The sequence below is a fragment of the Mesoplodon mirus genome (genome assembly GCF_964341445.2).
Source record: "Mesoplodon mirus genome assembly, chromosome: 2".
NCBI classification, from domain to species: domain Eukaryota; kingdom Metazoa; phylum Chordata; class Mammalia; order Artiodactyla; family Ziphiidae; genus Mesoplodon; species Mesoplodon mirus.
Window position 1 is genome coordinate 3,744,199 of NC_138977.1, and position 22,925 is coordinate 3,767,123.

At 46.2% G+C, this 22,925-nt stretch overlaps 1 protein-coding gene across 1 annotated transcript in view; it reads right to left on the minus strand.

Moving 5' to 3' along the window:
- Positions 1-22,925, minus strand: part of FHIP1A (FHF complex subunit HOOK interacting protein 1A) — a 102,667-nt gene that overhangs the window by 7,204 nt on the left and 72,538 nt on the right. The window contains exons 6-9 of the mRNA XM_082629324.1: positions 22,249-22,328; positions 11,584-11,774; positions 6,856-7,995; positions 201-379 (exon numbers count right to left, since the gene is read on the minus strand). Coding sequence (XP_082485450.1) covers positions 201-379; positions 6,856-7,995; positions 11,584-11,774; positions 22,249-22,328 — 1,590 coding nt within the window. The remainder of the gene's footprint in view (positions 1-200; positions 380-6,855; positions 7,996-11,583; positions 11,775-22,248; positions 22,329-22,925) is intronic.

Sequence of the window (22,925 nt, forward strand, 5' to 3'; positions counted from 1 at the left end):
GGGGCGCGGCGGGGCGGGGCGCGGCGGGGCGCGGCGGGGAGGGGAGGGGCGGGGCGCGGCGGGGCGGGGCGGGGCGCGGAAGGGCGGGGCGGGGCGCGGAGGGGCGGGGCGCGGAGGGGCGGGGCGGGGCGCGGCGGGGAGGGGCGGGGCGCGGCGGGGAGGGGCGGGGCGCGGCGGGGAGGGGCGGGGCGCGGCGGTACCTGGTAGAGGGAGCGCACGCTGGGCTGGAAGACCATGTTGGTGTTGAGCAGGAAGGAGCGCAAGAGGGGCTGCGGGTAGCTGGCCAGCTGCGTGATGATGCCGATGAGCAGCAAATTCACGTGCAGCGAGTTCTCCAGCATGTTCTCCAGCTTGGACAGGACCACGCTGATGAACGGGCCTGTGGAAGGACACGAGGCTTCAGGGCCGGCTGGGGGCACGGGCCATCTCTCCGGAACACCGAGGAGCCGCCGGGGCCACGGGGGCGAACCGAATTCAGACAAGTGCAGCCGACGCGGCCACGTCGCCTCCTGCCTCAAAACCAAACCACAAGACACACCACCGCCACAAAAAGAAAGCAGAAACACGGGCGTGGTAGCTAGTATTTTGTTTTGACTCCCAGAGGAGTTTTAATGCTTTGAAAATTATCATAGACCTTTAAAAAAAAAAACAGATGACCAATAATTTAATTTTTAAAATCAAAATATACTTTTCATACTATTTCTGTATCTCCTGGGGCTGCCAATGCTCAAAAACATGGCATGCATCATCCCGTGATGCTGCGTGCTGTAGGGCGTCATGCAAACATTAGAGGCCATCAAAAGTTCTAGTAACAAAAAAATCTTCGTGTCGTTAAAGAATAGCAAACACATACAACTATGTTTACCAAACAGCAGCACTGTGAACGGGGGACTGTCTATATCCCCCAAAAGCACCTGAGAAAGACTCTGGCTTGTCAGTGTCACAATGTGGAAGAACCAGAAGAAGAGAAGATGAGAGGTAAAGGTGGGCTTGGCTGTAATTTGAGAGCCATGCTTTAATTTTCAGGGGGAGGTGGGGATGAGAGAGAGGGAAGGGACTCAGTTAGGGGAGCTGGAGTTTGGTGTGTCCTAGGTTCGTTAAACAAGAAAATCCCTATCATTATAAAAGCAGTTTGTAAAAAAAAAATAGGCAAAAAGAAACTGACTAATCTGGGTCACTAGAAAAATAATATGCTTTCTGTTTGAGTTCACTGAAGACAGGGAAAATCCAGACAATAAATCTGGCATTAATAAAACTACTTGAAGATGTTTTCCATTTTCACCATAAAAGTGGTCCATTAAACAAAATCAATGAGAATTTTCTATTTCCCCCAGTGGAGCTATTGATGATGTCACTAAACCATGGCATATTTATGACAAAAGCACATAACCCTCGATAAATAAACATGCCTTATGAAGATTTCACCAACATTAATATGAGTTTAACAAAAACATACTTCATCGCAAGATGCTTCATTCAGAAGCCTTGGTAGCGGAAGAGGGTAAACCCTTTTTGTAAGAAAGCAGAAGCTGTAAGAAACGGGAACAGCAAACCACACCGGCAAGTAACAGGATAATGACAATATTCCCGGTGCCACAAGCACAGAGGATGTCTTCTTAGGGGCCTGGGAACTCAGAAGAGACACTTGCCCTTTGTGTGTTGAGATCAGCCCCAACGTCCCCATCCTTGGGGGTCAGGGGCAGACCTCCTGAGTCACTTTCCATGACACAGGAGGTCAACGAATTCTTTGAATAGAGAGCCCTTGCTTACAAAACTGGGAGAGTTTGCCAAACACATTCAGGAACTCTGGACTGGAACCCCATTCTGAAAGCACCTTGATGGGGTTCCATCAAGAACCCCGAAAATGTCACCGGTAGCTCTTCTTGATTCTAGTCTTCCAGGCAGACCGGGGCAGGCTCCTGCTGGCCTCCCTCCTCCACCCCAGACCCGGGCTTTCCCCGCAGTCCCTGGGGCTCAGCATCTATTTCCTTCCAGAGTAGAGACAGGTGAATCAGGTGATACTTGGGTGGGAAGAGTCTCCTCTAAAACCTGTCTCCTTAGTGGAGCCCTCAGCTTCTCTGCCATAGGCCCAGACTAGAGCTGGCCTCACCTGGCCATCCTACAAAAACGAAAGCTGCGCGGTGCAGCGGCAGGGGAGAGAGTCTACAGTCCATCACTACTGAGAGGGAGGGAAAAACCCAGCCTGCCCCCCGCGCCCTGTGAGAGTCAGGGTCGTCACTGTCTCGCTTGAACGACAGAATAGTAGGTCAAGGTCAGCAGATTGTCCTTATAATCCACTAACAACCTTAATTACAGCTTCTTAGGCGTGTGCAGTAAGAAACAGATATTAAACACTTTCAAGTTCCTGTTTTATTCTTAGTTGCTTTCTAGCACTTAAAAAAAAAACTCCTTAGCAAAATGCAGTTGCTAGGGGAAACTGGCAAGCAGCTGAAAACGAGAAAACTCAGCTACAATTCAGAAAGCTACAGGTGTGGGGGGGTGATGGAGGGTGTATTTTTTTCCCCTTTTCTTGCAGGAAGACAGATAAATTCCGCACCCATAAAATACTGAATTTTCAGAACAACTAATACTATGCCGTTTCCTTCTCTCCCCGCAAGCCCGCTTTTCCCTGCCTCAGTGGCCCCCCACTCCAGCTCCCAGACTCCAAGGGGAGCTGCCATCACCCTGCACCTCAGCTCTGCAGAGTCCACCCTGGAACATCTCCCAAACGTGGACCGCCACCTCCCCTGCCAGAACTGCCTGACGCCAGAGACGCCTCATTTCTTGTCTGGACTTCAGCAACGGTTTTTCTATTTTAATAAAGACTAAAATAATTTGAAATTTCTCTGCTTCAAGCAGTATAGGAATATAAAGAACAGGCCTCCTCCCTGGAGGCAACCCATGTTAACAGATCCAAGTGTATTCTTCCAGAAATGTTTCACATATGTAGTAAGTACTAATAACTGAATTATCATTCAGAACATTTATTAATCACGTATTATGTGCCAGGCAGTGTTCTAAGCACTCTTAAAGTATCAACTTACTTAAATATTCACAACAACCCTACAAAGTGTGCTTGTTATTTATCCACATTTAAAGGTGACCAGAATGCCAAGTGCACAGTTAGTAATGGAGTCATGATTTTAATTCAGACCATCTGTTTCCAGTGCCAGGACTCTTAACCAACACACTATCTTGCCTCCCAGGGTGTGTGTGTGTGTGTGTATATCTCCTGGTATTTTTTTAAAAACAAATGATAAAATGACAACACTGTCTACACACTGTTCAGCCCCTTGCTTTTCCACTGCACAATAGCTCCCAGAGACCGTCCCACATCAGCACACACAGAACTGTCTCATTCATTCACAAGATATTTGGTTGCCATGGGTGTTGCATGAGCAAAACAGTCCCCTACTGGTGGACATATAGGTTATTTCTAGTCTTTTTCTATTATAAACAATGCTGCAATGAACATCTTTGTGTACACATCTCAGGACATCCGTGTGAGCACAGCTGTGAAAATGTTCCTAGAAACATTATTACTAGTGCATTCCAAATCCTGATGTGATGACAAGTCTCTTACTTTGATCTTCCTGGCACTAACCTCTCCTCACTCCAGTGCTCTCTCCCCACTCTCCAAGGCTGGCCTTTCCAAACACAGATCTGGTCACATCATTCGCCAACTCTGATAATTCCAGGGCATCTTCAGTGCCAGGAGCACAAGGCCCCCATTCCTCAGCGTGGCCCAAAGCCCCTCCTGGGCCGGCATCAAGCAATTTTGTGGCTTCCTCTCTACCCCGCAAGACCCATGCCTTGTCACCCCCATGTGCTATCAGGCTCCTTTTCCTTGCCTGTTGTTTCCTCTGCCTGGACTGTCATTCTCAGCTCCTTTTACCCAGAGCTTCTGTTCACTGTGCCCCTCCTCTGTGAAGCCTTTCCCACTCCCCACAGTGGGCTCCCATAGGATTTGGATACAATGACTGATAACACATTTCCTACTAAGAGGGTATAGTTCTTTATTGACGTCTCCTCTGAACGTCTACAAATCCCTTCATTTTGTGTCCTTAGTACCTAGCACCGAACCTGCCAACTATTAGGGGATCAATAAAAGATGGCTGACTTCATGAATAAATAACATTAATTAGATAAATGAAATGCAATGCTTTGATTTTGCTGAGAAGCAAATTCATTTCAGTGGAAATCAGGATTCCATGGAGAGAGGGAAGTTAAGCAAATGCTGCAGAACAAACTCAGAAGTTTAGACACTACAAAGTTCACAAACGTGGAAAGAGAAAAGACGTTTCCTGAAGCTGTGTACAAGCTTCAAAGGAGGAAACAGGCAACGTTTTCGTTAAAATTACCTATATGTATCCAAATCTCAGGTTATGTTTTGGCGGTGTTCAGGTGTATCATATTCAAAATATTGATGTTATTTTATAGGTGGTGTATTAGCTTTTTTTTTTTTTGTGCCCTAAGCTATACTTTATTTCCTCAATTTACATATTGCCCAGGGATGAAGCTCCTTGTATAGGCTGGCATTCTAAAGAACAATCTTCATTAGCAGTGGGTAGTCCTGATGTCTCGGAGAACACTGCAGACAAAGCTAGGATTCCTGCTGGGGGAGAGTAAATGGCGCAGCCCTCGGGCAGAGTTGGGACTGAGCTGGGCTACTCTGCCCTCTGCCTCCCACCAAGCTCTCCCCCACCCCCTCCCCTCCCTCTTCCCTTATCAACTGGGAAGAGCCAGATTATCTAATCCTTTTTACTTATGATTGACTGATTGAATTTTAATTAAAACCCATTCGCACTGAAATGTTATCTGGGCTAGAACCTCAAGCCTTTTAATTGTGGAATTAAAAGCTTTCTCCCCATTTAAATAAATTTTCAGGCATCTGTAAACCGATGAATAAAAGTTGGAGGAGGGCCGAAGAGCTCCTTGAGATCACGTTAAGCCTACCTGGCTGGACCCGAAGATGCTGTGACTTCGTGTATTTTGGGTGATCCAAGGAGATGGGAGCATGATCTCCGCCCACGAGCTGCCCCCTGCTGGCCAGGGAAGGACAAGCCTCAGCTGAGGCTGCTGGAGGCTGCCTGTGATAACAGTAATGACACGGCCCACCACCCCAGGCCAGGATCTCATTTGGTCCTCCCAGAGTTAGGGCACCAAGGCCACATGGCTGGAAGCGCCAGAGCCAGGAGTCCCCACAAGGCGTGACTGCAAGGCCAGTCTGTCCCGCTGAGATGTTGGCTCCTTAGGACCCTCTCCTCTAACTGAACACCATTCAGGGGTCCCACCCCAGCTGTCCCTGAGCCTGAGGACCCCTCCTCTGTGCCAGGTCCCTCTGTACCACCATGTGCAGATTTCAGATTTTGTAACAGAGCAGGACCCTGTGGGGCCTTCCCAGGACAGACCCCCCTCCCCCGACCCCTGCCATGTCCTCCACCTGCCTCTTGCCTGCAGGAAAACTTTAGCCAAAGAATAAATTTAATCAGAGAAATGAGAAACTAAAAAAGCAAAGGAAAATAGTCAAGCAAGACAAAATAATAACAGTCTAGCCATGAAACAAAGTCAAGGCCCTTTAGTTCCTCCTCAAGGGCTGTAGAAAATATTCTGAGCCATGTCCTTTGAGCTGTTTTGTAGATACTGAAACCCTCACCAGGTGGAAGAAGTGAACTACATGATGACCTGACTGCATACCTGACATAAGCTGCTGCAGTCCTAAGAACTGGCCTCCGAGAAATGGGAACAAACCAACCCTGGAACTGAAGACTAACTGTACTTAAAACAACCGTGATGAGGATGCTGATCAGACCACTGCGTGACTCATTTCAAGATGACTGTCAGAGCTCACTGTGCTGTTTCTACAGGGAGCGCCCCCCTCCGCCTATACATCCCTGAAGCTCCCCTTTAAAAGCTCTTGCCCCCTGATCGGCAGTGGGGAATTGGCTTTTGGACACGCGTCCACCTTCTTCCCAGGTTGCCAGCCTCCTGAACACAGCAATCTTCTTTTCCTAGCGACAAGTATTGGCTTTGAAGCAGCGAGCAGCCAAACCTGAGTTCAGTAACAATTTTACTTGGGTAATAATTTAAGGATAATAATTCTATCATAATTCCTAATCTCAATCCACTTATCTGATACCCCATCCTACCCCTTTGCCTCGTCCTCCATTTCTACCTGCTGTTAGGGGTTTATCAGTGGAACACAGCCAGTCTTTAGCACAGTGATGAGTTTATGTGGGTCTACTCTACTTATTTTTGGATGAAGATTTTGTGATTAACTGAAATGAGCTCCCAGGCCCAGGCAAAGGCACGACTGACCCCAATGGCCTCTGCTGTGTGTACACAGCCACATCGATTCAAGGGGTATTCTGAGTACCTACTATGTGCTCTCTCCACTGTTCAGCACCAGGGATAGAGCAGAGAACAAGCCAACACCTGTGCCCTCAGGAAGCACACATGCCAGTGGGGGAAACTGTAATTATTTTTTTTTAAATGCACATAAAAGCAAATGCTAAGGAGAAAAATAAATTAGGCTAGAGGAAATGAGGCTATTAAATAATGAGACTGGATTTCTTGTGTGGTTTAGTCAGTCCTACTACTTTATCAAAGGCATATCAAGGGAAGTTACTCAATGGCAAAAATTTAACCTCTCATTTGCTGGAGAAAAAAAAAAACAAACGACAGAATAAGATAAAAATAAAACCACCCCTCCCTGCTGCTTACAAAAATATCCCACCCTTCTGGTAGGTAAGCTGATAACGCTCCTTACCTGCACCTACCTCACTCTCCGGGTGCCATACGTACAAGCGTTTTCAAAAGCAGAAACCACAAAGCAATCTAAGAGCGTCACATCACCTGTGAATGGGGTGCTCTGAGTCCTCGCGGGACGGCGACTGGCAAAGGCAGCCTCATCTCTCGCTCCGAACGGGGACGGCTGGGTCTCTGCGGCAGGAGCCTCGGCTATGAAGGAGTCAGAGTCGTCCTCCTCCCCTTCTGGTTCCTTCCTCCCCTCCTCCTCCTCTCCTTTGCCCTCTTCTTCCTCCTCTTCCGGCTCCTTTGTAAGAAGCAACGGATCCGGCAGGGAGACATTCTGCTCCATCAAGCCCTCGGTGCTGGGATCCAGGTCTCTAATGATTTGGTCATACTGGGCGATGAAATCGTCACCCTCAGGGTCAGTCACTGTCAGGCGTGCACCGCGCTCTGCCCCGGGGTTGGGGGCCGCTACCTCGGGGCTTGATTCTAGGGCGACTTCAGGCTCGTTCTCTCCTGGTTCCTTGGACACACCGTGAAACACGTCCGAATCGTGCCTACCATGTCCCTCCTCTGAATCTGTCTCTGACTGAGGGCCGGGCAGGGGGCCGTTGCTCACGGGGGGACCCTGGACCTGGGTCTGGGCTTGGGTTGGGGGTCTCGCGGCGTCCTCCCGTGAACCGCTGGTGTCCTCAGCATCCTTCTCAGCACACAACCGGTACACCATCACGTCATCCTGGAAGTCAGACTCTTCGATGTAGGCCCCTTTGAAGAGCAGGATGGCGTTCTTCTTCATCTCCTGGATGTGTCTGGGAGGATCCACGGGGGCCGGGGGGCCCGAGTTCTCTGCATCCTCATACGGCCCAGGGCAGCCCCCACCCACCCCGGAGGAGATCCCGGTGTCGTAGCTGTCGTCCCACTCCAGCTCCGTGTGGCTCTTCTCCTTTCCGGGCGCCAGCTGGGGCCCCGTCGTCCCGGGGACCGGCTGCGGGAGCCTGAGCACAGGGTAGGTGGCGCTGGAAGCCCTCTCCTCGGGCGGGCCCAGCAGAGCCGGGCAAAGTGCCTCGGGGTCGGGGGAGTCTCCATCGTATAGGGCGGACCACACGTGGCAATCCCTTATGCAGCGGAGGATGTTGGTGTGGGCCTCCCAGAGGTACTGCAGGTAGCTGATGTCCAAGGCTTTGCCGTACTCCACGATGCAGGCCGACGGCGAGAACGCCTCGGGGGGCAGCTGCTCTGAGGGCCCTGCCCCGGGAGACACACAAGTCAGAACCAGGCAGGGGGACACAGGCAGTGGATGGGAATGCAACTCATCTGGCTGCCAAGGCTTTGTCCCACCAGCTACTTTGGTTCTAATAATTTCTGATTAAATGATTTCCAAACTATAAAAAAAGTTAGATTTTAATAGGGAAAAATAAGAATAGAAACTCTATCCTCATAGAAGATACAAAACCAATCTGGCTGGTCAGACACTGGCCATCACCAACAGAAGTCTGTTACTTGGTATCAGTCTTTAGAGAAACGTGAGCTAATGAAGGCAACTTCTCAAGATGTTGGGAGTGAGACAGGCTGGGACCCGGGACCCTGTGCTGCAGGGCTGCAGTGCTTGCACCTGGACCCACCTCTCCTCCAGCAACAAAGTACAAAGAAACCGTATGGCACTAAAACTAACTGCGTGCATACGCACTTGGGGCAAATTCTGGACCCAAAAGATACAAAGAGAGCAAAAAACCCAACTGCCACTTTTGAAGAGCCTGGAGCAAAAGCAGGGCACTGCGCATGCCCCCTGCACTCAACACCACCTAAGGGGTGGGCGAAACACCTAAGCCAGCCAGCCCTCCTGACTGACCCCTGGACCCACCCCTACCCTCACCCCATATAAGGAGCCAGCTCGGCCCCCACTCAGGGAGCCAGCAAGGGAACCTGGTGTTTGCTCTCGCTCCGCCCAGCTGCAGTAGGGGACCCAATAAAGCCTCGCCTGAATTTCTTGTCTGGCCTCTAGTCAACTTCTATTGATTGGGGAAGGCCAAGAACCCTGGTCAGTAACAGGAGGATTAAGTTAGGTAATATATCCAATATAGTACCTGCCACTGGGTAGGCAATTAAGAAGATTTTTACTTTGACTCTAAAGTGGAAAGCCTACATAATCCATGGATTTGGGAAACAGATTTTCTCTAGAAAACCCTGGGTTTTTCGAAAAGGCTGTTAATTCATTCTGCCTTCCTGGGAATTATTGGGAATTATATGTACCAAACAGTGACTTAAGATAAAGTCATATTCACTCCCAAAATAGCCCTTTTAACCTAAGAATGATACCCTGACTACCTTTGATGTTAAAAGCTCTCAACCGTGTAACTGAAATAGGTATGAAAACATCTGCATTTAAGTTTACATTTTCCTTTAGGGAAAAAAAAAAAAAAGAACTCAGACAAGGGAAAACACAAACTCTACCATTTCTTAAACATCTACTACATGGCAGGTGCTTTCTCAGTCAGTGCTATCTAATTTAATCCTCACAACAACCCTACATGGAGATACTATTTTCTCCATTTACTGATGAAGAAATTTAGACTCAGAGACAATGATCACCCAACGAGTCAGTGGCAGAGCCAGAAGTCAGGCAAAAGCTGTCTTACGTCAACCTCTCTCCTTTTTTTTCCGTTCGATGCCACACCTTTCAACCCTATTCATTGTCTAAATCTCTACCTGACTGGGCCACAAGTGAACCTTTAAGAATACACATTTTCACATCGTTAGGGTGGACATAATCCATTTTTTACAGCTCTATTTTTAAAAGTTTACCTCTTATCCACTTTGACTACTGATAATATTTATTTAGCACTTACTACATACTAGGTAGTTTTCTAACAGCTTTGTATGTCCTACATCACTTTTCCTTGGAACAACCCTTTGAGGAAAGCAGATGAGGAAAATATCTTAGAAAGATCAAGTAGTTTGCCCAAGGAGGGAGCACAGCTGAGATTCAGAATCCTAGCTCTTAACTACTGCACAAAAATCACATTATCTATCTACCCACCTACCTACCTGTGTAACCCCCTATCCATCAGGGCACTTAGCCACCGTAAGGCAACCTCAGAGAGAGGAGAGCGGAAAGAAATGGAATTTGGAATCAGAGGACCTGTGTCCTCTGTGTAACCTTAACTAAGTCAATCCCTCACTCTGAGTCTATTTCTTCATCTATAAAATGGTAATACTGTCTTCAAAGGATTATAGGTGATAACACAGGGAAAGAACGTGGCGAGTTGCAGGCACTCAATCATCATACGTTTAACCTGAAATTTGAATTCTGCAGAAAGGTCAGCCACAGACTCATTCTTAAAACAACTTTTTTAGTAAACAAAAAAGACATCAATTTTTAAATACGCTTTTAAAAATGACAGTTGGGTAGGAAAATATAAGATATGCATACTAGTTTACCTAACAGGAAAATATACTGAAAGTACAGCTTGTTACACTGCTACCTAAAGTATTAATTTCCACGATACACTGTATCTTTATTTAAAAACTAAGAATCGGTAAGACAACCTTAATTTCTAAGAATTACATTTATACCAAATATGCTGATATTTTCTTAGTCAAGTAGCCCAGCTCTTAGACAAAATACTTTTTATCGAAGAGGACTAGAGCTGGGCAGACAGGATGACACTGTTTTGGGGGATATCAGAATATAGATTGGAAACACGGAAGTCAGCACGAGGCCGGGACCATGTCCTAGTGGTCACAGGATAGGCAGACCCCTCCTGAGCTGAAGCAGCCTTCTGACCACCAAAGACACACACACGCCCCTTTGCTGCCTGCCAGAGGGAGGGCCGCGGTTGACACCGGGGGACCATTTAAATTTTACTTGTACAAGATCGGCTGTGGCTGGCAGACACCACAGGGTACTGTGACTTCTGGGACAGTAAGTATTTATGAAAAACCCCTCATGATGTCAATCAGATGGATCATATACTCCTGCCATATCAGATATTTCACATTTTAGAATGATATATCATTAGCAGGCAAAAGCATCCACAAATGGGTCCCTTTGGAAGTTAAAACAGGGGCTAATTCTGTCTTAGCTATAGCCACCCTCCCCACCCTCAGCCCCATGTTGTTTAAAAAGACACACGGGTGCACTATTCACACTGGCCTCTGAGGATGGCGCTAGGAAGTCTAGTTAACATAAAGGCCTGGGAACACTGAGTAGGTAAGAGCTGGGCACGTCAAGGAACACTGATTCCCAAATGTCCAGAACTCTTTACAAAGCAGAAAAGGACCCCCAGGTAGTCAGTCATAAAAGAAATGGGACTCACTGCATCATTCCCTGTCTACCTAGAGACACACACATCCAAGGAGATCCTTTTGTTTAAAGATGATCACTCGAGAGGTCCTCCCCTGACAGGCTGGGACCTGGGACCCTTCGCTGCAGTGCCTGGACCTGGACAAACATCTCTTCGGCTCCTCCAGCAACAGAATACAAAGAAACTATAAGGGACTAAAAATAACTGCGCGCCTTCACAGTTGGGGCAAACTATGAACAAGAAGATACAAAAAGGCCAAAACCCAACTGCCACTTCTGAGGTGTCAGGGGCAAAAGCAGGGCCCTGCGCAGGACCCCTGGCCTGACCCACCAATTCACACCCCCCCCACCCCACTTAAGGGACCAGCTCGCCCCACCTTGAGGAGCAAAGCAAGGGAAGCTGTTTCTTGTTCTCCTTCCCTCGGGCTGTAACACGAGTCCCCATAAGGCCTTGCCTGAATTTCTCACCTGGCCTCTCCTCAATTTCTATTGATTAAAGAATCAAGGACCCAGGTCGGTAACACTCCTACCTGGACTATCATGCGTGCACTTTGACCAGAGAATATAATCCCTCTCTTGGTTCCCAAGCGTCAGGGTGATCCCGCTGGAGCAGCAGACGGGGGTCAGGGCGAGCAGCTTGGCCGCAGAAACAGAGTAACAGTCTCTCTCCTTCACAGCCCACCTCTGACTCAGCATCATGTGATTGCAAGGGATCAGATACCTGGAAAGCCAAAAAGGGTCAGCGTTCAGTGTCTGCAGGTCCGTTCCCAGTCCGCCACCACCTAAGCCACGATCGGGACCAGTCACAGCCAGGGTGGCTCATTCTCTCCCCACTCTCACTCCAGCCATCCCACCAGCCCCCGGGGCTCACTCCCGTGCTTAAAACTTGTCAAGGGCTTCTTTCTTCTGACGCGGATTTAAGGGCCTTCACAATTTAACCTGCACAGACTTCCCCATCTTCTAATGGATCCGCTCTCCCTCTGTGCCTCCGGGCCTTTGCACCTACCCTAACCGTCCCCTGCAAGGTGCCTTCCCCTCCCCCTGCCTGACAAATGCCTTGTCATCCTGCGAAGTCTGGCTTCAGTGTCCTCTTCTCCGGGAAGGCTTCTGGGCTTCCTACTCCAAGATGGAACTACCTCTCCCTCCACTGTGCTCACAGCCTTCTACTAAGGCACTGTTACTGGAATCACAGTCATTTCGGTGTCTGCCTTCTCAACATAATGTGCTGTCAGAGCAAGCACCTCCTTCAAGAGTTTTGTCTCATGATCCCGGAAACTCTGGCTCAGAGTCGGTACTCACTGACAGCAGTTGCACAAAAAGGCAGAGGGGCCCGTCGTGGTGCTAACCTCCTCTCATATTCTCGCGGGTGATCACGAGAACACATTGTGCTACACGGGTGCCATCACCGGTTCCAAAGGGTGGGTGTGTGTAAGGCAGGGGCAGGAAGGGCCCACCCCACCAAGCAGCCAATGGTCCAGACATGAAGGTGTCCTTCAGTTCTGCTCAGGCCTGACGCTGTCTAGCCGGAGACGGCAGCGCACCCCACAGGTTAAGGGTTCGGTCCTACAAGGCTTCCCCCGACACCCCCAACACACACACACACGTCAGACGCCACTCACAAGTCCAGGCTGTCACCCGTGCTTCCGACTAACCGGCTATACATCAGAGGTGCCAACGACCCCCCTCCGTGGGTTCCATTCATTTGCTAGAGCGGCTCACGGAACTCAGAGACATTTTACTTACCAGGTCGCTGGTTTATTACGAAAGGCTGTAACTCAGGAACAGCCAGATGCAGAGATGCACGGGGCAAGGGTGGGGAAAGGGCGTGGAGCTTCCATGCTCTCTCCAGGCTGCCTCTCTCCCAGCGTTCACCAACCCAGAGGCTCTCCAAAGCCGACCGTTGCGGGGCTTTATGGAGGTTTCATTATATAGTCATGGTTGACTGAATCACTGGGCATTAGTGCTTAATTCAACCCTCTCCCCTCTCTGGATATCAGGGGGGTGGGACTCAAAAGTAAAAGGGCAAAGACCAAATATATATTTCTCCTTATAAATCACAACATTACAGTGGCCAAGGACTCACCGGGCCCAGTTTCACACAGAACCCTTTTGGGTGGTGAGCAAAGCATCTCAGGATCATTATGAACCTGGAGAGAAGAAAACCTGGGCAATCGTTTCTGACACACTTGGAGCACACCAGCCGGCTGTGTGAGTAGAATAAAGTGTGTTTAAATGGCTTCCTTTCCTAACAGGGAGACAGACCATACTGTTTACTTAAACAAAGATGGCACAAATGGGATGGAGGCCTCACGGCCAGAGCCGAGTCTCCCACGTTTGTGCAGGAGCCAACTCCAGAGACCCCGAGCCCGTAGGCGAACAACCACAATCTTCAATAAACCAGAATGTTCTTATTTCTGTATTTAGCTTTTGAGAGAGACGCAGTACAGAGGAAAACAAGCTGTGATGACGGATTCAGTGAAAAAGATAAAAGTACAACTTCCAGGGCATGTCTTGAGGCCAGTAAACATTAAGCCGCCTCCCGCAGCTCCTAGTGGTCCAGAAGAGGAAAACCTATGTTTGCATTAATGACTGAGCCACTGCAAATGCCTGAGTCAAGGAGGAAAAGAGATTTAATTCTCTTCAGAGCAGTTTACACTTAGGGTCTTGATAATGTCCATGGTATAAAATGGCAGACTTGCCACTTAACCTTCTGTTCTCAAAAAATAAATCAAACCATGCCTCATTCAACCGAAACCTTAGCTAGGTGGCCAGGGAAGGGGGTCCCAGTCTCCCCTCCCCGCACTCATGGGCATACAACACACACTCACACACACACACACACACACACACACACACACACACGAGCCTAAATCCCTCTACCTAAGATCCAGACACACCCCGCATGTCTGATGTGGCGGCATCTATTTGCATAAGTTCAGTTGCATGGGAGTCAAAGGTTCTAAAAACAAAAAGGAAAGATTGGGGCGGGACGGGGGGAAAAGAGGCCAGATCTGTTCTAATCCTTAGCCCAGCTTTGGGGACTTGTACCTGATCCCTACTGCAGAAGAAACAGATCCTGTAGGTAGAAGATGAAGGAGCTCTTTTCACGAGGATCTGTGTGAGCAGAGATGCTTTGTTGACCAAGAGGGAGGCAGAGGAGAAAGGCCTTCTCCCACCTGTCTGAAGCCAGCGCAGCTCTGGCCCCTGGAACACTCAAGGGGACAGCGCCGCTCCAGCACCAGAGCGCCATCCCTGTCCCCAGCACTCTCAGGAGGGGCGGGGACACGGCAGGGACAGAGGGGACGCAGCACCAGCCAAAGGGGCTCAGCAGAGATGATGCTGCGGCAACTGTCTTGATCATGAACACACGTAAGGCCCCTCCCTAAGGACCCGCCCCAGACGTGATGGCTGACACTTTGCAGGGGGCCAAGGTCTTACATGAGGAGCAGGGGTGAGAGCCAGGAAAACCCATCCTGTGGTTGTTGACGTGAACGCTTCTGCTCTCACAGGCGAGTGAGGCTCTCACAGGCGAGTGAGGCTCAGGGAAGTTCAGATTACATAGGATTTTTATTTTTTTCATGGTTGAGAAAAACTTTTTATTTATACAGCATACATATAGGTTAAAAAGTGGCAGAATGTTAACAATTACTGAATCTAGATACAGAATACATGGGTGTTCATTATACTATTCATTCAAATTTTCTACATATTAAAATATTTCATAATAGAAAACTGGGACATAATAAAACTAAAAGGGGCCTAAAGGCAATGAGGTACCCAAGAACAGGTCCCTGAGACAAAAAGAAAATACATTAGTAGAAAAACTGGCGAAATCTGAATAAAGTCTGTACGATAGTTAATATTATTGTATTAATGGTAATTTCCTAGTAAATGTGCCATGGTTATATAAGATGTTAAGGGGAAGCTGGATAAAGGGAACTCCCTATACCACCTGTGCAAATTTTCTGTAAATCTAAAATTATTCCAAAATAAAAAGTTATTTTTAAAAGGGGGCAAGCAGTATATGAAAGCTAGAAGTTTTCATTGATTTTTTTTTGACAGAATACATGAAATAGGACTACTTCTTAATAATGCTAGTCAATCAATAAGGAAAATAAGCGATCAGTAACCCAAAACATCTGACTGTAGGTCTTCCAAGAAAGGAAAAAGGACTAACAAACAAGAATAGAGTGCTTTACCATTTACAAATGGTGAATACATACATTCCATTTGACCCTCACAACATGGCTGTGAGGTAGGCAGCACAGATATTATTCCCATTTAACGGATGAGGAAAGTGAATCTCAGAGCAATTAACTGATGTGCCCAAGGTTCTACAATTAGTAAATAATTTGTATTCATATCAGTCTTTGGCCTAAAAATTCAGCACACCACCTCCCCTCAGACTTGCCTACCTACTTCACAGGTATAATGAAGATAAGATGAAGTCAAGGCTAGAAAAATACTTTGAGGGAAATAATTTTCCACGATATATGGCTCCTTCCCCTTCTCGTCCCAGCTTGTGCGTGAACACAGAATTTTATATTGCCTCTGTTCTGTGTTCAGCTAAGCAACTAAGTAAGACAGGGAACAGTGTGATCCTCTTTAAAGTTATATAAATTACAATCAGGGTAACTGCTATTATAGCAAGTTGAAAAACAACACAGAAAGGCCAATGTGCAACTACGCAGGATTTATTGTATCCTTATTTTCATCATTAATTATTTAAGAAATAAACTGCTTCAATGCTTTTATGTACTGCAGGAACTCAATGACTGCTTACAGCTCAAACAAAGCATATTTCATGATTTAAGTTGATATATGAAGATTTCTACTCTTTGTTTGAAGCACTAAAACAAAATGGAACAGTGGATCAAACCTAACAAAGCTGTTTATCAAATATCACCAGTGGGTAGCTTGAAATTATATTAGGATAAAGAGTTACTGGGAATTTGCAACTCTGCAAATACATGCTTTCAGTAGAAACTAAGAACTTTCTTCTGAGTAAATCAAATAAAGGGAGATCCCCCAAAGGTTGAAGGAGGAGGTTCTATAATATTGGAAATAGGAGAGTCAGTTCAAATGAATAACACCCCTGTATTCAAAGCAGTACTTCTACTACTGTGCCTTTAAAACGAAGGATTATCCCAGTGGGAAGAGTGGGAAAACCGTACACTGACCCTCTGTCTCTCCATCATTTACACAGAAAGATGACAAACAGAATAAAGTCAGAAGCTCCCCAAGCATCAAACATCAAATACACCACCATGTATAAAACAGATAGCTAGGGCTTCCCTGGTGGCGCAGTGGTTGAGAGTCCGCCTGCCGATGCAGGGGACGCGGGTTCGTGCCCCGGTCCGGGAAGATCCCACATGCCGCGGAGCGGCTGGGCCCGTGAGCCATGGCCGCTGAGCCTGCGCGTCCGGAGCCTGTGCTCCGCAACGGGAGAGGCCACAACAGTGAGAGGCCCGCGAACCGCAAAAAAAAAAAACAAAAAAACAACAGATAGCTAGTGGGAACCTGTGGTATAGCACAGGGAGCTCAGCTCAGTGCTCTGTGATGAGCTAGATGGGTGGGATGGGGGTTAGGGGGAGGTCGATCCAAGAGAGAGGGGATATATATACACATACAGCTGATTCACTTCATTGTACAGCAGAAACTAACACAACATTGTAAAGCAATTATATTCCAATAAAAAAAATAATAAAGTGGCTGTCGATAGCAGAAAAATCACTTAGGAATTTAGTACAGATGTCTGTCATCAAACTACCTTTCCATTTCAACTATATTTGCCTAGGGTGGGATTTTATTTAAATTCAGGAAGCAGTGAATATAATCAGAGACTAATAAATGGCTTTAGAGGCTCAGATTACTCAAAGCCATCCCAGTACAGCAGGAAAAATATATTCCCCACATTGTCCTCCTTTTTTTCATTATTTCCCCAACCCTCTGCAACCCTGGGTCCATTTTCTATTTCATTGGATATTACTCATTAAAATAAATCACCATCACTTCTGAAACAATTCAGTGATAACCAGTCAATAACAAAGGACACACATTGCCTACTGCTACACTGACAATGAAAACAAACAAAACAAAGCAGTGAAGTATGATGAAGTAAGCAAGGTGCTTCTTAAGAGATGATGATAACCGCAGTCATATACCAACAGGTAAAAATCTTAAAAGCAACGTTAGTGAATTTCAAAAAGCTCGTTTGTTTTTCAGAGGCATTCTGGCTGTGTTTCTCCTGTTCATCTTACCCTAGACTGGCATTTTTTCTCCCTTCTCCTCCAGACACCCAGTGCCCACGTAAGATGGGAATGTTCCTGAAGAGAACAACAGGCAGCTTCTCTTCGAGCAAAACAGCCTGGGCGAAGCAGTTCATAAACCTGACAAATGACCAGCACTTCTGAAAGAAACACCCCAACCAGAATATTCAGAAATGGCATTCAGGGTATTAAGCAATTAAATGTTGCCTAAACTGGGAAGTGCCAAGAACATGCAGTTGATCTGTCACTTCACTGCTTGTCAGCATTTCCTGCCTGCCTTAGGACTATCATAGGTCACATCCCTGGAGGTGGGCAATTTCTCCTTGGATTTCCTGCTCCCTTAAATAGCCTCTCTTTTGGGGGACCTTATTTCAACTTACTTTTCTAATATTTTGCTAAAGGAAATAAACAGATCAGTTACAAATGGATTATCACTTTGAAATGTCAATAATTAAGAGTATTTGGGTTGCAACAAAAATTGATGCAGTTAATTTAGCATGGAACAAATAACTTCATTAAAAAGATTCACATAATCTTCACTGCTCTATTGCCTCTCAGATCTACAAGTTTATCATGTATATTCGAATGACTACAGTGGCAACAACAAAAAGGACAGGTTATAAATCTATTTTTTAGGTCCCTTAAAGTTTAAATGACTAGAAAAATAAGGATTTTTCATTGTCCTTGCTTTTGGTACAGATTCTAAATCAGAAAAGACATTGTTTTCATTACAGTAACCCCCCGCCCTTATCTGTGGAAGATACATTCCAAGACCTCCAGTGATGCCTGAAACCACGGATAGTACTGAGCCCTATATATATACTATGTTTTTTTTCCTATACATACATACCTATGATAAAGTTTAAGTTATAGATTAGGCTCAGTAAGAGATTAACAACAATAGCTAGTAATAAAATAGAACAACTATAATAATACACTGTAATAAAAGTTATGTGAATGTGGTCTCTCTGTCTCTCAAAATACCTTATTGTGCTGTACTCACCCTTCTTCTTGTGATGATGTGAGATGATAAAATGCCTATGGGATGAGATGAAGTGAGGTGGACAATGTAGGCCTTGTGAGGCAGGCTGCTATCAACCTTCTAACATATAAAGGAGGACCATCTACTTAAGGTGATCCTGGATCACTGAGCCATGAGGATGTTGATGGCTGGATATCAGGGGCAGACGATGTCAATGGCTAGGGATCCTGGGTGGGACGGCGTGAGATTCCATCCCAATACTCAGAACAGCGCACAATTTAGAACCTATGAACTGTTTATTTCTGGAATTTTCCATTTAATATTTTTGGACCACAGTTGACCTTGGGTAACTGAAACCTCAGAAAGTGAAACCGCGGGTAAGGGGGTTCTACTGTAGTTTAAAATGTATTTTCTAGAAAATTCCCCTCCCTTAAATTTGTGTAGTGCTTTACAGTGTTTCAAAACATTTTCACAGATATCACCACAGTTGATCCTCCCCAAAACCTTACAGGATAGCAAATTCCAAAACCAGAATAAGTCAAGGGGTCCTAACTGGATTCGTTACACCCCATCACTCCAGCCACCATTGTTCATAGCCTTGTTCTCATATTTTTAAATCTCCTTATGTCTTTCTGCTGCAAATTTAGTAGTAACTTCTTCAATCTATCTTCTAGTTCATTAATTCTCTCTTAATCTGTATCTTAAATGCTATTTATACCACTCAGTTTTTCATTTTAATAATTACAGTTTTCACTTCTAAAAACCCCAGTTGGTTCTTCAAATCTGCCTGTCATTTTTGCTTGATTATCAAAATGCCATTTTTATTTTAACAGAAAGTAACAAGTACTGGAGAGGATGTGGAGAAACTGGAACCCTGTGCATTGTTGGTGGGCACGTAAAACGTGCAGCTGTTATGGAAAACAACAAAAAATTTAAACAGAATAACCATATGACCCAGCAATTCCACTTCTGGATATACACACAAAAGAAGTGAGCAGGGTCTTGAAGAGAGATATTTGTACCTCCATGTTCATAGCAGTGTTATTCACAACAGCCAAAATGGTAAGCAATCCAAGGGTCCAGTGGCTAAGATTCCACGCTCCCAATGCAGGGGGCCTAGGTTTGATCCCTGGTCAGGGAACTAGATCACATATGCTGCAACTAAAGATGCCGTATGCCACAATGAAGATCCACATGCCACAACTAAAATCCGGCACAGCCAAATAAATAAATAAATATTTCAAAGTGTCCATCGGCAGATAAATGGGTAAACAAAATGTAGTATAAATAATGTAACATTATTCAGCCTGAAAAAGGAAGGGAATTCTGACACCTGCTGTAATATGAATGAACCTTGCAGACACTGTGCTAAGTGAAATAAGTTAGGCACAAAAAGACAAATACTGTATGAGGCGACTTACATGAGATAGCTAGAACAGTCAAATTCACAGAGACAGAAAGTAGGATGGTGGCTGCCAGGGGCTGGGGGAGGGAGAAACGGGAAGTTAGGGATTAAGGCGTGCAGGGGGTTTGTTTTACAAGGTGAGAGCAGTTCTGGAGACGGATGGTGGCAACGGTTGTACAATATTGTGAATGCATTTAATACCACTGAACTGTACTGTTAAGATGGTAAATTGTAGGTTCTGCGTATTTTACTACAATTGAAAACACTTGTTAAATGTGGGGGGCGATCAGCAGTTCAGAGGACAGAGACCAGGAAGCAGAGGCTTCCTGCGCGTCTACCGCGTGCTGACCGCTGACCTCTGCATCTGCCCACCCCCCACTCACTCTTCTCAGATTCCCCCAGGCAGCACGACAGAATTAGAAATACAGGAAGTATTAAATAAAGGACAACTACTATTATTATGGTCTCACCATCATCCTCATTAAGGAAACAGAGAAGAAACTCAGGCTCAGAGCGCAGGACCCACAGTTGCCCAGCACTCTTTCCATGACTCCATTCAGAACCTGCGACCACGTGCCCTTCGGGCGCTTTCCTGGGAAATGATGGGTCCTTACTCGCCCTGGAAGTCACAGCCCTGACTTGGATGCCTAAGTACTTCAATCACGAGCTGATTTCTTCACCTTCATAAGGCACAGGTCTGGGTCTCAAAAGATGCTTTGACCAGTACAACCTCTGAGGACAGTTTTTACAACAAGTACCGCCCTACGAGTAGACAAAGGCCACTGAACAGAAGTGTCCACCCCCTGGGTTCAGTCTCCCCTGGTAACACAGAGCTGGGACACCAGGCCAGGCTTCCAGGTCCACTGAAAAAGACAGCTGCTTTCCATGCCATCAAAGAAGCAGCATTCAAGAATCTAACATTTAAATATAATCAGGATTTACCCTTGTTGGAGGCAAAGTCTAGTTTGGGGCAGTAAAAAGGCCATAACGAGTTGCTCTGATGGATTTCTTTCAGGCCCTGCTAACGCACTGTCACATCAGTAGAGACTTGATGGGAAGCAAATGTAATCCCTTTAGGACAGATAACTAATGCTCTCCCAGACTCCCAGGGTGTTTCTTTATGAGCGGATTTATTCTTTGCTAATGCCCTAAGATTAGTTACTGATGACCTGATCTAAACCCCTAAAAAGTCCAAAAGCTCTCTTTGAACTAAAAAAATTAATAGGCGATACTCTCCCATAAAAGAGTGACTCCGTAAGGCCACCGCCGTTCCATCCACCAGCCCCCTCTGGTATCTGCATCGCTCCCTTTTGCGGGACACCACATCTACACTGCAGCCTTCCTCAAACCAGTGGTTCTCAAACTTAGCCTCGCATCAGAATCCGCTGGAGAATTTGTTTAAAGCACAGCTTGCCAGGCCCCACCCACCACCAGAGTTTCTGATTCAGCACATCTGGAAGAAGGCCAAGAACGTGTGTTTCTCACGAGATCCTGGGGGATGTCTCCGCCGCTGTTCCCAAGATCGCACGTCACCACCTCCTTACTTTTCCACAGTCACTTTTGTGGGAATGCTGGGCATCCTCTTGGAATGCCAGCTCCTCAGTAATTCTGCTCACGTCATGTCTAAACCCCAGTGGGGACCAGGGGCAGCCCAGGTCTCGTCCCTCTTGTGCTGTGCTGAAGGAAGGGGTCAAAAACAGGGTCTAAGGAAGGAGAGGTGGAGAGCGTGCCCGAGGACCTGGTTGGCTCTTTCCTTGTTGCTTCCACACCACCAGATGGGAGTGAGGGAGCACAAGCCCTCACCACCTCTCTTCCTTCATAAAAGGAGATGCTTCTCTCAGGAACCCTGAGAAGCAGAGGCAGGGGCAAGGCAGGATTTGGTGTTCCTGAGTTTCCTGCCAAATGACCAAACTGATGTTGTCTTAATAGCAGTCCGCTTTGACTCCTGTCTTCAGATACCAGTCCCTTCATGAAACCTTTCCCGCCTGGACGTCTGAAGGACACACCTTTTCCGCCTTGTATACGTGTATGTCCTTTCCAGTTCGTCCCCTCCATGCCTTATTCCCTTCTGAATTGTACACAGAAAGTACTCATTAAATATTTACTGAATTTAATTGAAACATACTCACAGGTCAGACAGTGAGCACTGTACCATTTCTAAAGCAAGAGTCATAGAAATTATACATCAACAGCATTTAATATTTAGAAACGTTGTTTTCAAAAACGAGTCCCCTAAAAATGTACTTCAGGAGAAAGACATGCAGCCACGGACCAGAAGAGCGTTCATAAAACTTCTGAAAGTTTCCAAACATTTATTCTTCCCAGGAGCACATGTCTAATATAATGCATTTGGCCCCCTAAAAACTGTTAACAGTCAAACGAAAATTAACCTTGGGAAATAATGCAGAAATTAAATTGATTTGCTTGATGATTTTCTTTCTTAGAGGCATGGCCCTTACTTCACTTATATTACCAAAGAAAAATGTAATAGCGATAGTGTAGAGCTTTCCTTTAAAGGGAACAAAAGGTGGCGACTCACCTTAGAATTAGTTGTAACATTACATCTTCACAATGTAAACCGATGAGAGTTCTAAATAATGCCAGGGACACCACACAAAGCTGGGAAGCAAGAAAAATATCTATTTCAGATATTGGAAGGACAGCTCTACCCCAGACAGATGGTAAATAAAACAGAATTACAAAATAAAATGACCCTTTTCTTTTTTAGCAGTCTTGATTAAGAAAAACGTAGAATTACCCTCCTAATAAAATGCCTGTGCTCATACTTCCAACTTGTAAAGATCCAGATAAATATGTCCCCTACAACTCCCCAATACACCCACACACACCCACACCCAGACACCCCCCCACACACACACACACCATCTCCTATTTATGTCATTTGTTTTCCTAGTTATTTTCAAATACGACACTGGTTATTTGCAAGACAGGGCTAACAGAAGATTGCATAGACCCCAGCCATCTCTCTCTCTCCAGAGTCCTCAGCCCTAAGCCTCAGCTCTTCTTGACTTATCTCTTGGCTTTGGGGCAAACATTCTCCTGGGTTCCATTTCCCATAGTGCTGAGGGGTGATGATATACTTTCCTAGGATGTTCATTAAAAAACAAGATTTCTTGCAATCTCTGATTTCCAAAAAGGAAAGATAAACTGTCCAACAGAGAAGGTTCCCAATGGTGCATTATAAAATCACCGTGC